Source organism: Accipiter gentilis, chromosome Z, assembly GCF_929443795.1.
Source record: "Accipiter gentilis chromosome Z, bAccGen1.1, whole genome shotgun sequence".
Taxonomy (NCBI): Eukaryota; Metazoa; Chordata; class Aves; order Accipitriformes; family Accipitridae; genus Astur; species Astur gentilis.
Window position 1 is genome coordinate 29,338,028 of NC_064919.1, and position 14,589 is coordinate 29,352,616.

Consider the following 14,589-nt stretch of genomic DNA (forward strand, 5'->3'; position numbering starts at 1 on the left):
GCTCAGCCTAAATTAACCTGCCTAGCTTGTTAAGAATGCAGTAACAAGAATGCAGTTTATATTCTTTATTATGTCTTTTATAAATTGCATGAATAGTATACACTTTTCGTCACAAAATGCAAAATAACTTCCAGCTGATTCACTGCTTAGGCAGCTGAATAGTTCTAATTTTTTTTAATTCTGAACAGCATACACTGCCTATAGTGAAGACTGTTCTGAAACTGAGACGACGATGTGGTATAAGAACCTGACTTATTTAAAAGGATTTTTTTTTAAAAAAAAATCATGCACAGAAGGAATGCTACAGCCACTGAAAAGCCGCTAGTGTATTACAGGGATTGTCATTGCATAACTGCTTTTGCATTCTAAAGCAGACTGAAGTTGCCTTATAAAACAGTGCAGTCCATTCATCCAGCCACATTTAGTTGAATGAGGATCCAGCTTTTATGGCATGTATTAATAACGCATTGGAAACATTTGTGCATTGCCTAACAGCACAGATAATTTTTGTTTAATTTTTTTCTATACTATGCTGGTGAAGCATTGAAACAGAGAAAATAAATTCTGGGCTTTCAGGCTTGATTGATTCATCATGATTATGATTTCATAAGGACTATTATACTCAATTAACTGTGTATTTGCAGCTAATGATAAACATTTACTTGAAAGTCTGATAACTTCTTATCCCTCCAGCATACAATAGTCATGATAAACCTCTCTCAAATACTCATTTTTTAATTCCTTTTTATTGAAAAAGGAGAACACATACATTCCTTCCTTTACAGCACAACCCATGAAAGGGTCCCCAGACTATTTCATACGCCCATGACATACCCAAAGATAAAAAAGGAAGGCTGACTGGCTGAGCACACATCTGTGTGCCTCTTCTCTGTGCCACAAATATGGAACAATAGCTTAACCACAGGGATGTTTTCCAAATATATTGTTTTAAAGTCACAATACTCTACATACACAGGCCTACAGAAGTTTTAGCCTGTCTGATTTAAGGGTTCCTACCAACACTGTCTTTCCTATACATTGATTAACCATGTTCCACAAGAAGAAAAAAAACCCAACAACCCAAAACTTGTGAACAAAACCCCTCTGAAATTAATTAGGATTTCATGTGTAGTTGTCTTTACGGAAGGCCCATAACGAGCTTCAGTTAACAGCAGCTTGTCTTACACCTTGGTTACATATCTGGGACTGAATGCTTCTGATCATATTTACAAGCCCAGGCAGTTTCACTTTGTTCCAACTTCAAATACAGCGAGCTCCCACACAGAGGTGATGTACAGATTAACACTACTAATATTAAATATAAGACAAAGCATTTTTCTGGGAAGTCTGATAATCACAGGCTGGAAATACTCAGAATATGAACAATGTCTGCTATCAAAGACAGGGATGAGTTAAGTGAACCTGTAGTGTTACACAGCACAGCTGGTGGGTATATGGATTCCAGACCACAGCTCCAATCTTCTGCACCCACATCATAACAAAATTGAAGTTCAATTTGTCTCTCAACACGGTTGATTCATTATGCTCACTTGCTATTTTAGGGAACGTTAACGTTTTCCTTTTTTATTTAAGATCTGGAGGGTTTCCAAATACTGCTTGGTCTCAAACTCCAGTTTTGTGCTCTGGGTTGTGGGTATAACTGAGTTGCTAGACACTTACAAATACACATTTCAGAAGTAAGAAATGAATACAACTGCCAGCCTATTTTCAAATATTTTTTCAATTCTTTCTTCAATGATACAAAGAACAGCACTTATGTTCATGTGTAGGAGGATGAAAAAAAGCAAATCAATATCAGCTTTTACTTGAAGTTTGAGTAATACTAGTTGCAGCATGCATCATCCTTCCAAATTTTATAGTCTGTATTTATATACACTTGAGCTGGGGAGATCCCTGATACAATGCACAAGACATAAATGACTGCCTTATCTGCTGCATTATGTTATTTAGCTAAAAACACAAAGAACTTAATTTCCTTCATAAAACAGTATTCTAAGCATAATTTGTCATTATAAGGTTGAGAAAACTCCCCTCTCTAATTTTCAGAAACTATGTTATCTTAAAATGAATTCATCGGGAGTTGAAAAAAACCCTACCATTTAGCCTTATAGTTATATACATGGAGAACAGATGCTTAGAAAGAAGACAAAAAAAGCACATTATAGAAAGGTTACTACTTAATATTCTTTTACAGGTGGATACTATTTCCTCCCACTGTTTTGTCAAAAAGTTCATGGATTTTTTTCCAAAGTGTCCATCAAAACAGTTAGACATACTATTTTAAAGTTCAAAGGCATAAGGAGACTGTACAAATAAGGACACTATACTTTATTTGGAATGTTCTGTTCTGAAAATAATATACCTTTGAGTATATTACTTTACAAACACTAGAAAAATGGCCATTATAAAGTCGGACTTTTTTTTTGAGTGACACTAAATATAGTAAATTTTATTCAATATAGTAGTTTTTATCAAATGAGTAAAACAAAGCCTGTTTTGAGAGAGTGCCCTGTAACAATCCAATTTTGTTCAGTGGACATAAACACAAAAAAGAATGAAGATACACTGGAGCTAGCTTTGCACATCTTAAACCCAGGTGCTAATAGTAGTACACCATAATAAAATATCATTCTCCCAGGCTAATTAGTTCTGCTAGAAACATGGAGAAGCAGGGATAATTAATCTCAGTGAATAGCATACTAACATGGTCATACAGTTTAAGGACCTAATGTACTATGTTCTTTTTCTCTGGAGACACATTCTTACTGTCTAAAGACCTAGTAACCCCATCATCGTGAACTGTCAGTCACCACTTCCATTCTGAGTCTCCCAAAGGCACATTCAGCCAAAGAACTGAATTTGAAATGGAAAAGGAACTGCAATCTGTCTTGTCTTTTCTTGAGAAGATATACAAACAGCACACCCCAATTTGACCTTCTAACATGCCATTCAGCAGAGTATCTACTTACTTTTCATCCCAAATATGATCACCTCTGTGGAAGATAACTAGGTTATTTTCAGGGTCCAGAGCCAACCCAGAAACTTGGCCTAGTTTGAGATCTAATCCAGGCCACTCCACAGCCTCTTCTATGTGGAAATCTGATCAAAGAAACAAATAAACAAAAGACAGACATTCAGGTAGCATATTTATAAAAAAAATATGGTTAACTGGCACTTGGTACAGACTGCTGGGAATTACATGGACATTTTCTTACATGCAGTACTTCCATTAATGCATTGCAATTTAATTCCACGCATAGTTTTATTACAGTAAAGCATGCACAAGCACTGGCATCCTGCTACATATAGGATGACAGAAACTTCAAAGGTGCTTTTGACTCCATTCTTTTCTCCATCTTATATGGATACAGGTAGACAGACTCTAGAATTTTTAGGAGCTCTGTGAATACTTTCTATATTGAAAGATTACAGAAATATACAACTATTATCCAAAATCAGCAGGAAAATGTAAATATTAACCTGTGTTCCATTTAAAAATGCATAACAAAGACTATGAATCACTAAACCAACTACATATCAGAAGTCATTGATTCATTACTTTTTTTTCAAAAAAGCTTTTAACACTAAGAAAAGAAATACAGGCAAGGAAGAAAAACAGCAACAAGAAGCAAATAAAACAGTAATTCTGTGAAGTTTGCCTATGACATTTCTTTCAGCCAACATATGCATTAGTGCTGGATAATGTTCATATTTCAATCCAAGTATTATAGGCATGAATGGGAAATAGATGTCTAAATCTGATGAAAGGGATGAAGAAGGGCAGAATATTTGTCATTGTGTATGCCGTAACACAACTGTTTTTAAGATTAAATACTGGATATTTTTTGAGTAACTAAAAAGATGTATCATTCAATCTCTGTTTTATGTAAAAATAGACTTAAACTGATTAAAGGCATGAACAGTCCAAAATTTGAAAGAGTTGCAGAGCATTAGCTACAGGATTAATTTCTCACAGATAGAGTGCTTAATGCTATTTGGAAGATGTTGGTCTGGGTTGCTCTGGCAGTATTAAGAGACAATTGAACTATATTCTGAAAAAAAAAAAATATAATGGCAAGACAAATATCACCAATTCTGATTTAAAAAAACAAAAACAAAAACAAACAAAAAACCAAAACCAAAACCCCACAAATCCTAAAATGCCTTCTATGTGTTAGGAAATCCACCACTCCTTCCTTTCAGAAATTAATTTGTTCAGTATAATTCAGGTATTTCTAACATCCAGACTTTGTACATAGGTATCTATAGGCAAACTGAAGGTGAATAGAAAGCAATTTCTTTGCAGCAATGTGAAACTGGAGCTGTTTCACGAGTATTCAATGTGTTTGACAGCATTATGCTGTACTTCACAACTTTCAGTTCAGCCAAAGTTTGTGTGTTTTGCTGTGGTCCTAAACACCAATCACTGGAGTACCATCTAGGCAGGTGAAACACATACCCTCTTTCACAAAGTGCCAGGGCATCAATGCTTTGACACAAGGCAGATCACGGACCTTAACACACAGCACCCAAGGAGTTTGAGAGGGTTCAGCTGAAAGTGATCTTCTAATGAAAGGAAAAATGAAGAGGGAAACAATGTCCAAAATCTTCAGGTCACCTGTGCAACCCAGCTGTTCTGATAAGCATACCCCCCACCCCCCCTTCCATTTCACTTGAAAGAAATGTAGTCTGAGGAGTAACAGCAAGGATGGGGTGGAGGGAAAGCCATCTTCTACAACCTACATAGGGGAAAGATAAAACCAGTGCTGAAAACCCCTACCACAAACTAGGAGATATTTTACCTTTGTAGTTTTAGATACCATAGCTAGAGAATGTGACAGAGAAACTCTTCAGGCTAACACAAACCTAAGCCAAACCTAAGGCAATCGGCAACTGCACTGAATCCAAGACAGTAACCAGAAACTTCTAAAACAAGAAATTCTACTCTGTTGCAAATTTAGCTGAACAAATCAAGCTAAAAGAGAAGCCGTTAAGAAAAAAATTATATATATTCATACTTCTGTACAGTTCAGCTGGTCACAGCATGTGCAGCACCAGGTATATTCATGGATGTTAGGATTTTGAAAGGAATAGAAGTGTGGAAATCCGGTGTCTGCTTCCTCACTTGCTCATTCTATATCAAAGTTAACTTGCAGAAAGCTTATATATGTTTAATGTTACAGTGCCTCTTGGCCTCTGAGCCTTTTGCAAAAAAGCTAGAAAAATTAAAAGACTAAGCACAGAAAGCCTAAATTTAGGCCTCTGTAAAATTCAGTTTCTCAAAAAGCATGCACTATAAAATACAAAATATTTAAGCTAGACTTAAAGGAATAAAAGATTTCTGATAGATCAAAACAATAAAATTAATGTACAGTGAAATACAGTCTAATCGGAAGAACTTCAGCCTCTATACAACCTTTAAATTTTCTCATGCTTTTCCAAAATTGGTTTATTATTATTATCTTTTCTTTTCCCTTTGCAAGTCTCATACTGAAAGTCCTTTGATATAGGTTTATCTTAGTGCAACTAGCTTTTTACAAAAACTTAGTTACTAAATTTAGACATCATTTATCTAGACTGATTATTAATTCCCTACAAAACTAAGAAGCCCATGGAACAGTTAGACAGGAAACCAAAGAGAATTACTTTTCCCCATTAAATTATTTTACAATTACTTTTTAGAAAAAATACAGAATCACCAGTTTTGTTGTAAATGAGATTTCTAAACTAAGTACCAGATCTTCTACCTTGTAATTTAGAGTGATTCCTTTCATCAGTAAAACTATAAACTATTACATAGATTTAGAACATGCAAATCAGCATCTAATCTCTCTATAAGTGAAAGAATAACGCCTTATTGACTGGCAAAATTGCTATTTACAGTGTTTGCCTCAATTAGGACGTATAATTTTATTGGTTGCAGTGACGCTGAACGAGCTGACTGATTAGTGGCCAGTCTTGGGGTAACAAGATAACAACAGTGCAGGAAGAGCAGTAGTGTAAAGTTATGAATGTAACATTCATAATAACCTTATTATTGGTCACTTGCTACTTCAGGCCAGTTACATGTTTAAAACTGGAATACTTGCAAGACTAAAAATATTAAACTATTTTAATTCCGATAATTTTTAAACAGTTAAATGAAATTAATTTAACAGCAACCAGAGTCTTGTCCTAAAAAATACTGAGAATTTTTTAAATTCAATACAGTAAAGAATTTTATGAAGGGTGTAAATTTTTTTATTAAACCCAGACAAGTTAAAGCACTTTATGTTCCACTTCTTCCTCTGAAGAGGAAAATTCTGTTATGGAAGGTTTTGTTCTTCTAATACATAAATACTTCCCAAACAGAAACTAAACATGTGCTTAAAGGTTTTATTGCTATATAAGTTCTTTTGCCAAAAGATGGCGCTGACAGCTTCTGCAGTTCAGAATTTCCATAGTTAGCAGTATGACAAACATTAAAAAAAAATAAAAATCAATGCTAATTAAGAACATTTCAGTTTTCCTTTTTGCTGTAACTCAAAATTGCATCATTTGAAATCCATTTATTAATTAGTCCTCCACCACCAAATTCCCCCAAAATGAATATACAGCTACTAAAGTAACTGAGCAAATGCTTTCTGTAGTTAGAATTCATGCCATATGGTGTGCCAACTAAGCCATTTATTCAGTTCACTGACACTCCCTCCTCTGGATCAGTTAAAACAGAAAGGAAATTTCTTTCATCCCCTCTACACACCACATGCTATTAGTCTGAACTGAACAAACTGGTTTTGCAGAAATGTCACGCACATTACTCTTCCAAGCATTTAATTCCAGTGTCACTTATGGAATTATGATTTACACTGATGTCAGGCACAAGGTAACATCCCACCTGTTTTTTGCCACTATTCAAATAACTCAACAGGCTCTCATTTAACTGACTAGCATAACATAACACTGGAAAGTCCTCATCTTTGGTTTTCTGTTAAATACAAAATCAGAATTTTGCTTAATTTGAATACTATAACAGAATCTCACATAAGCGGAGATAATACATGTTAACATTTTGAACTGAAATAAAAATCAAATGGATGATGAATGATGTATATTTGTGCACAACAGCACTTGGAAACATCAAGCTGGCTGGTTGCAACATAAAAGCAAGCATGTGCTGCTACAGCTTATGCATACAGATGACTTTCATGCATACCAGTTTCTTTTATGAGATACTCGTCACATGCTGCATTATCTGGCTTTCCACATTAGCAAGTAAGACTAAGCACAATCAATATCACAGAGACCAAAATGCAAGTAAAACAAACACAACACTTCCATGGTTTCTGCTGTCATAGAAACCTGAAGGGAACAAATTATAATCCCAGTACAATAAAACAGCCTGTCCAAGAATATTTGGATAGCCAAACCCAATTTGAAATAAATATGCAGAAAATTTTACTTCTCACAAATTTTTCAGGATTAACTACCACTCTTTCTGAATGAGAGAAAAAACATCCTAAAGAATTACAGCAATAAATTTTATAAAATCCTGTATCTGACAAACCAAGGTAATCAGGAAACTCATAAAATGCATCGATTATCCCAGTGACCATGGTATAGTAGTTACTTGTATTAAGAAAATTCTTCACTTCCCATAACTACTATATCCTGTCTTTACCTTGTTTTAGCATAGTTGATATCACATGATTAAGTAAAAGTCTTGAGAGTAGACAAAATACTCTATGTTCCAAAAACCAGTGGTATTGTGCCATTGGTATATATTCTTTATTCACACATGGAGGGGGAAAGAACCCCACTGAAATACCTCTAAAATAGGGGGAGAATATTTCCATAATTAGGAAAATTGTCACGTAAAATACTTCCAAGCATCAATTGATATTCCCTTCAGATTTTGCTAATGTGGATCACAGCTCTTACATTGCATTTCAGTGTATAAAATTAACCCCTAACCCACCTCCTGTATGTCCTTTTTCCCAGCTTCCCTCACCATGTTTAGGCTGTCGTAAAGAGAAATGTTTGTTCTCTGGTGGCCTCAGGGTAGACTCTAGTCTGTGAAATTTGTGAATTCTGTCTCTGACAAGAATAGTATTGTCCCTCTCATCATGATTTGTGATCTGTCTGGAAAGATCCTTCTTTTGGACTACATTAGCAATCTCAGCTACAAAATCTGACTCTGCCTTTTCTGTAGGGTTATGCTTATGCACATGCACAACATCTTCCCTTTCTCCTAGCAGCTTGGAAAGGAGTGAATAGAAATCACCTGTACAGAAAAGAGAAAACATAAGAGGAAAGGAGGGAAAAAAATTATAACACATCGTGTAGTATTAGAAAGCTTCAGCAAAGTATAATGTAACAAAGTTATTCAAACAGTCATTGTCAAAAGCAGTGTAAGAGGGAACTGTTTCAGCCTCAGGGATCGAATGAGCCAAGTCTCTGGTTTGAAAAGATAATGTCAAATCTTCATCAACTTTAATTTTCTTTATCAACTTTAATTTACATATAAATGTCCACTTTTACCTGACACTCTGGCATCAAAAAATCATCATCTCTGCACAGATGTTCTTGGGAACAAGGGAAAAAAAAAAAAAAAGAAAAAAGAAGTGTGCAAATTTTGGTAAAAGAATATTTATGATGGAATTATCTAGATTTGCCAGCTTACTGCAGACATACTATTTTTATAAAACAATAAGGTAAAAATTCTATAGTTTTATCAATTTGTTGACTTAAAAAGACAATAGGATAGTGATGATGCATTTCAAAATATATTTCTTTGAAATCTGTTGCATCAGAAACTTAGGCTGTAAGAAAAAAAACTTTCACATTTGCAAACAGATTCCATACAACATATTGTAGAAAGAAGACACAATAGTAAAACAGAGTGATCCATTAAATTTTCATTTATTAATTCAGTCTGGGTCCTGTTCCTCCTCTTCCTCCAAACAGTAACACCCCTTAGTCACAGTATCATCTGGCAATGCAGGGAACACTATTTTCTCAAGCTGCTTGCTAGCAATGCAGTTATCACTATAGCTTTCTTAGACACCAACAAGCATTTCAGTAAATTCCACAGCAATACCTCAAAGCAGACAAACGAAAATTAGGTATGCAAATTCCAGAACCACAGCTTTCTTCACAAAATATTCAAACCATCCAAACAGGTTTTGATGAAGTCAATGCTGAATTCTTTTTGCAGGATTAAATAAAGTGATGACATCATGGCAAGTATATCCCTCTCCTGGGGTTCTCTGCTAACCAGCAGGTACGCAGCTTGTTAGAATTTATTAACCAAATACCTTGCCTGCCTGAAACTATTATCAGTTCTGTTAAACACAACTGCACCATTTGAATGGAAAGAGACATTCAATATACTTTAAGATTTAACGCAAGTAGGTATACTTTATTTCGTTTTAAGTACAAATCGTTCATTATTAAGAATTTGTATTATTTTACGACAGGCTATAGAAGACATTTTTTAGAAAAGCAAAACTATAAGTAAGGAAGCTTTCACCAAAAAAAACCCACTCAGAACAAGAAACCACCACTTGCAGCCTGGGACAGAAGAAACTAAGACTTTTGGAAATGACCCTAAGAGGATCTGTCATGTTTATAAACAGTCCTAGTTCAATGATTTTGAGTAGGATTCCATTCCTTGTCCTTGGAAAAGAAATATCCCTGATGAAATCATCTGTCAGAAAATAATTACGCAAGTAACAGGGCCAATTTCAATGAAATGAACAAAGCAAATTAGATAAGAGAGAAAATTGTTAAGCTATATAACAAATATGAATTGTTTGCTTCAAATACAATCGTGAAGCTAGAATGCTTCATAATCCTAATATAGTCATTCAACTAGTCCAACTCCTGATTCAGAACAAATCCAAATATTCAAAAGGTATGAAACAATAGAAGTTTTGGATACAAACCACATTTATTCTGAGAAAAGTTTATAATTACATTAATCAGGTTCAGCAGTTCTAGTTAAACCATCCAAGAATTTGTGCTGATGTAGTAACACATCTGGAATTTCCTTTATTGAGGAAACATTCAGTATTAAAATACTTTCCATTGGCCTTATCTGTATTTTTGCACCATTTTAAAAATTAAACAAATCCATATGTACAAATGTTTTGGGGTTATCCATGGCTGGAGATCCACAGATTAGCAAAGCCCACTGACTTCTCTATACGCAATCATTTCCAACGCAGAGGTCTGAATGGTAAAAGCAGTGTTCTTTCTAATGTAACTGTGTAAGGCAAGCCTGGTGCTATTTTCAACTGCAGACCTTTTAAAAGCCATTTTAGTGATCTTTACCCAGTTCACTCTTTCCTAGTTCTGTATCAACAGTCTGATCAATTTACTTGTAATTCTTGGTCACAAAAAGAACAACATGCTACAGTTTGTATAAAGGTTTCAGCTCCAACTCACAACTCATATACTCATTCTATTTGAATAAAGAAGTTTGCCAGCTTCCTGCTTCAGCCAAAGACATTGCATTCTACCTCTGTCATGTAATGGTTGCCACAGAATAATTAACTCACCCTCTAAAATAGATATTGCTTGTTGATTTAAAAAAAAAAAACACAAACAAAAAAGTGCTTCAGTTTACCTGTCTCAAATTAGCTTCTCTTATTACAAAAGAAACTGCTAAGGGATAGGACTCAGTGAAGGACAAGAAGAAAAGAGAGCAGGGGAATCTAACTTAAAAAACAACAGAAGGACAGGGAACAATTTCTAGGACAAGGTGCTTGCACAGAAAATTCCAGTAGTTGGAACTATGGGAACTATAAATCAGGGACTCAACTCCAAGTAGGCTGATCAGTTTGGGTTTTCTCCTAGCACTGAGCCCATGTTCGTAAGATACATGAGGAACTGTCAAGCAGTGGAGTATGGAGTAAGGTGGTGTGAGTACATCACCATGAGTGGCTATAGATGAGATATTTTCCAAGTTGAGCTCATCCTATTAGTGCTTTCATTAAGCAGGGGTGTTGTAAACACAACAGTTAAGAATATTTAGGATCTGTATGAATGTATGAAAAAGGGTGTGCTTCAGAGAGTGAAAATGGTCTGAAATGTAGCTGGTCTGAAACTGTGATCTTTACCTTAAATAAACGTGTTTGAGAAAATGATATGAAATCTCTACACCTTAAGTTCAGAAGACATCCATGAAGCCTACGTATCTGCTCAGCATCTCCATATGCTTGGCACAAACAGTAGGCTGAAGTCTTGTGTCAATTTCTTGGCATCTTGACACAAAAGATGTGTGCAGATGTGAAAAGGAACAGTTAAAGTTTCCTGACTACTCAATGTATGCAACTGTTCCCTAAACGCCACACATTGAATGGAGGTCCCATATTACTTGGGACCAACTTTTTTCAGCTTTGTTTGTGGATCCCCAGGGAGATTCCAATAAATTTGTAAGCAGCACGTTTTTAAGAAGTAGTTCAGAATTCACTACAGGTAACAAGCAAAGAGCAGACTTGTGTTGTTTCTGATTAACAGTTGCTCTCTGCAAAGCAATATCCAGCAAACATCAAAGCACAATCTCATGTTGCTTGCTTTACAGCTGTCTTTGTACTAGCTGGAACAGCTGAAGGATATTTCTTGTCTGAAGATACTCAGTGGGAAAGAAACACCAGCAAGATGCACCATGTTACTTGTTTGGCCTTTTGTGAGATGAGACAGCCTGGCCTTTAGAATGCCTGGGTATGGCTAGAAGAAGACATGGGTGAATGAACAACTTGCTCTTGTTGAAATAACTGAAGTCTAGCAGTGCAGTGTCCGGGAAGCTGACTGATTAGGTTGGTTTCAGAAAGGATACTTACATGCTCTTCTTATGTGCAAGCTACTCTGACGCCTCCCTCTACGTAATACAGTAAAAGATGATTGGCTACAAAAACCTACAGTTTATTCTGTTCTGGAGGAAGTGATAGCTGTCAAGACCAAGATCTCCAGAATGAAACAATGCACAAGCATATTCCAGTAAGTTCAAACTTAATTACTATGGCAGTTCTATGCAATGAAAATTCTTTTACAGAACAGCGTTTCGGAAAACAGTCATACAAACAAATAAAGTTGTAACATTGGTGACTTCACTGCAAACCGTGAGCTGAACCTCACCTGATCTCAGTAAAAGACCAGACTGGTTTAAGGCTAATTAAACAGTTCAGTATGTTGACCACCAAGGTCTGCGTAGAATCCCAATGGTGTTGAACTATCCATGTCTAAAAGCAGTCCTTTTTTTCATTGCTAGAGCATGACTTCCCCAACTTGCAGCGCGCAGTCGCTGTCCATGGTTGCCACGGAGCACACCACTACGCTGTTGGACATAATTTCCAGTCTGGATGAAGTATCTAGCCATGGTGCTGCAGGATCAAGCCATGAGATAGACGGGAAGTTCAACCATAGTAAGCCTGTCCAGAGAGCTTGAGTCTGTTAAGATACATCTGTGAAAACTCATTTTACTGCATTTTAGAAAAAAGGCAAGAACACCCTGGTGGTGTCTGAGAATTCTCATCTCCAGAATATGTATTTGTGTCATAATGCCTGTGCAGTTTCACTGCGAAAGTTCCAATAGTCTCCCCAGTCTGTCACTGGCATTCCAGACTTTTGTTAGGAATCAGACTGAACAGGATTTCAAACACAAAGCCTTGCAGCCTTCTGGCAAAATTACGTCTTACTAGGAAATACCCAGAATGGAGGGATTAAGACCAAAAATCTAGCAAGCAGCCCTCTCTTGATAGGGGACTGATACTGCAAAGTTTATTTATGTATTGCTGTAGCTCAGTTGGTGTGAACACTTGTATTGGAAGTCTCCTGTTCTTAAGCATGTCTGATCTGACATGGAGCCAGTACGTTGGTCCTTCCAAACTCATGTCTCCATCCTATTGTGGCTGTATTAAGAGACAAGTTTTCATAGCTGACTCTGGGTTTCCTAATTATCTCTGAATAAAATGGAGTGTATTCTGAGACTGCATGTTTCTGTCTTAGGATGTGCTTCTGTTCAGCATGTACATCTGTCAAAAATAGTCAGTGCTTTGCCTTTTCAGAAGTGCTGAAATCAGGGTCCAAATGATACGGGCTCCAGCTATGACATGTACTCCAGCTATGACTTTGTCTCATCTTAAATCTCAGGTAATGTTTATGTAGTATGTTAAGAGTCATATCAGAAAATGTGTGCTTCAGCTGAAGAACTATCTTCTTGATGAAGATATGGAAATTGGGCTGCAAGTATCACCTTCCAGACTGTGCCATCATGAACAAATGCCTTCCAAATAAACATTTATCAAAATCAAGTTTAATTTTCTTTGCCTTCTTTGGCTCCTAGATGAAGCTACTAAGCTCATTCTAACAGGCATACATAAGATAACATTGTTGGTAGTAAAGAAGGGGAGAAAGGCATGGAAACACATTACAGAAGTGAACAAAATCTAGTATCTATTTATTAGAAGTGACATTGGACATAGTTTGACATAACAGACCAAACCAACTTTAAAATGGCTTCTAGTCTGCTATTGTTTTTCATGTGAGTCCTATCATACTGAGTTAATCTGTTGCTTGATGAAAGTACTAGAAAGGTTCCGGAGAACTGAAAAATATTACATAAGGCTGTTTTCTTTTTTGAAGAGATTTGAGGGGCTGGTGAAAGGAGGCATAGATATAAGGAAATGAAAAGGGTTAAGCTGCTCTAGAGATTCTTGGTCACCATCACTGTGCCCTAAGTGATGCGCTCTTATAGCATAGCCAAACTGACATGTTTGAAGAACAGGAACTGTATCCTCTGTCAGGGCATTTCTAAGCAGCTTACAGAACTAAAAAAAGATGGGAAGAAAAAGGTTTAAAAATAAAATAATTAGGTGTTTTCTTCTATGTCTGCATGTTCCTAAGAAGGACTTTACTACTATTGCAATGTAAATGCACTTTCTTTGTTTTTAATTCATTCTTTGTTTTCTTCAACTGTCAAAATGTTTCAATGTACAAATGTTTTGAGAGTCCAAGCATAGTTTATAAAATCACTAGGTTAAAGGAGTTCGTAACTGGGAAAGAGAGTGTTAAAGGTAAGAGAAAGAATGAAAGAAGATGAAAGAATCTTCACTAAGGATTACATTTTGTAACAGACCCATGTTCTTCATCAACAAATCAGAACCTGAGACTCAAAATCCAAGCGGGTTGCAGTTTCCTAATTGCCCTATTGTTTCCTTTCCTTCTTGACCAGTAATAAGTTCCTGACAAACACCAATTATGTTGTTATAATAAAATATATTTATCAGCTACGGCTAAATAATGAGCCATAAACACAATAGTTTTAACTACATAGGACTTTGCTGTGCTCATTCAGATGTATTGAACACATTTGTATCTCAGGCACACAGTATGCCGGTTCCATCTCAAATTTCCATTTCATGCAGTACATAATTGTAAATACATGCCTTCTCACAAAATGACTTTTATGAGACTATGTTTATTAAAATGTAGTTCTGCTATCTTCAAATTGTTAAAGCATCATCATGCTTTAGTTAAAAAAAAAAAAAAGACATGAAAATTATAAAAAAGAAAATCATTTTGCCA

General features: G+C 35.8%; 2 protein-coding genes across 7 annotated transcripts in view; one reads left to right on the forward strand and one right to left on the reverse strand.

The window, feature by feature from the left end:
• The window catches only part of GIN1 (gypsy retrotransposon integrase 1), a 48,429-nt gene extending 36,754 nt beyond the window's left edge, over positions 1–11,675 (forward strand). Inside the window, exon 11 of one of the 2 annotated variants that reach the window (XM_049796351.1) lies at positions 11,588–11,675. The gene's annotated coding sequence lies outside the window, so the exon portion shown is untranslated. The remainder of the gene's footprint in view (positions 1–11,587) is intronic. The other variant, XM_049796349.1, reaches the window with a different exon arrangement.
• The window catches only part of PAM (peptidylglycine alpha-amidating monooxygenase), a 151,205-nt gene that overhangs the window by 14,795 nt on the left and 121,821 nt on the right, over positions 1–14,589 (reverse strand). For 3 of the 5 annotated variants that reach the window (XM_049796317.1, XM_049796316.1, XM_049796315.1), the window contains exon 16: positions 2,991–3,120. In XM_049796317.1, coding sequence (XP_049652274.1) covers positions 2,991–3,120 — 130 coding nt within the window. Of the gene's footprint in view, positions 1–2,990; positions 3,121–7,978; positions 8,285–14,589 lie in introns of all 5 variants that reach the window. The other 2 variants (XM_049796313.1, XM_049796314.1) reach the window with 1 other exon arrangement.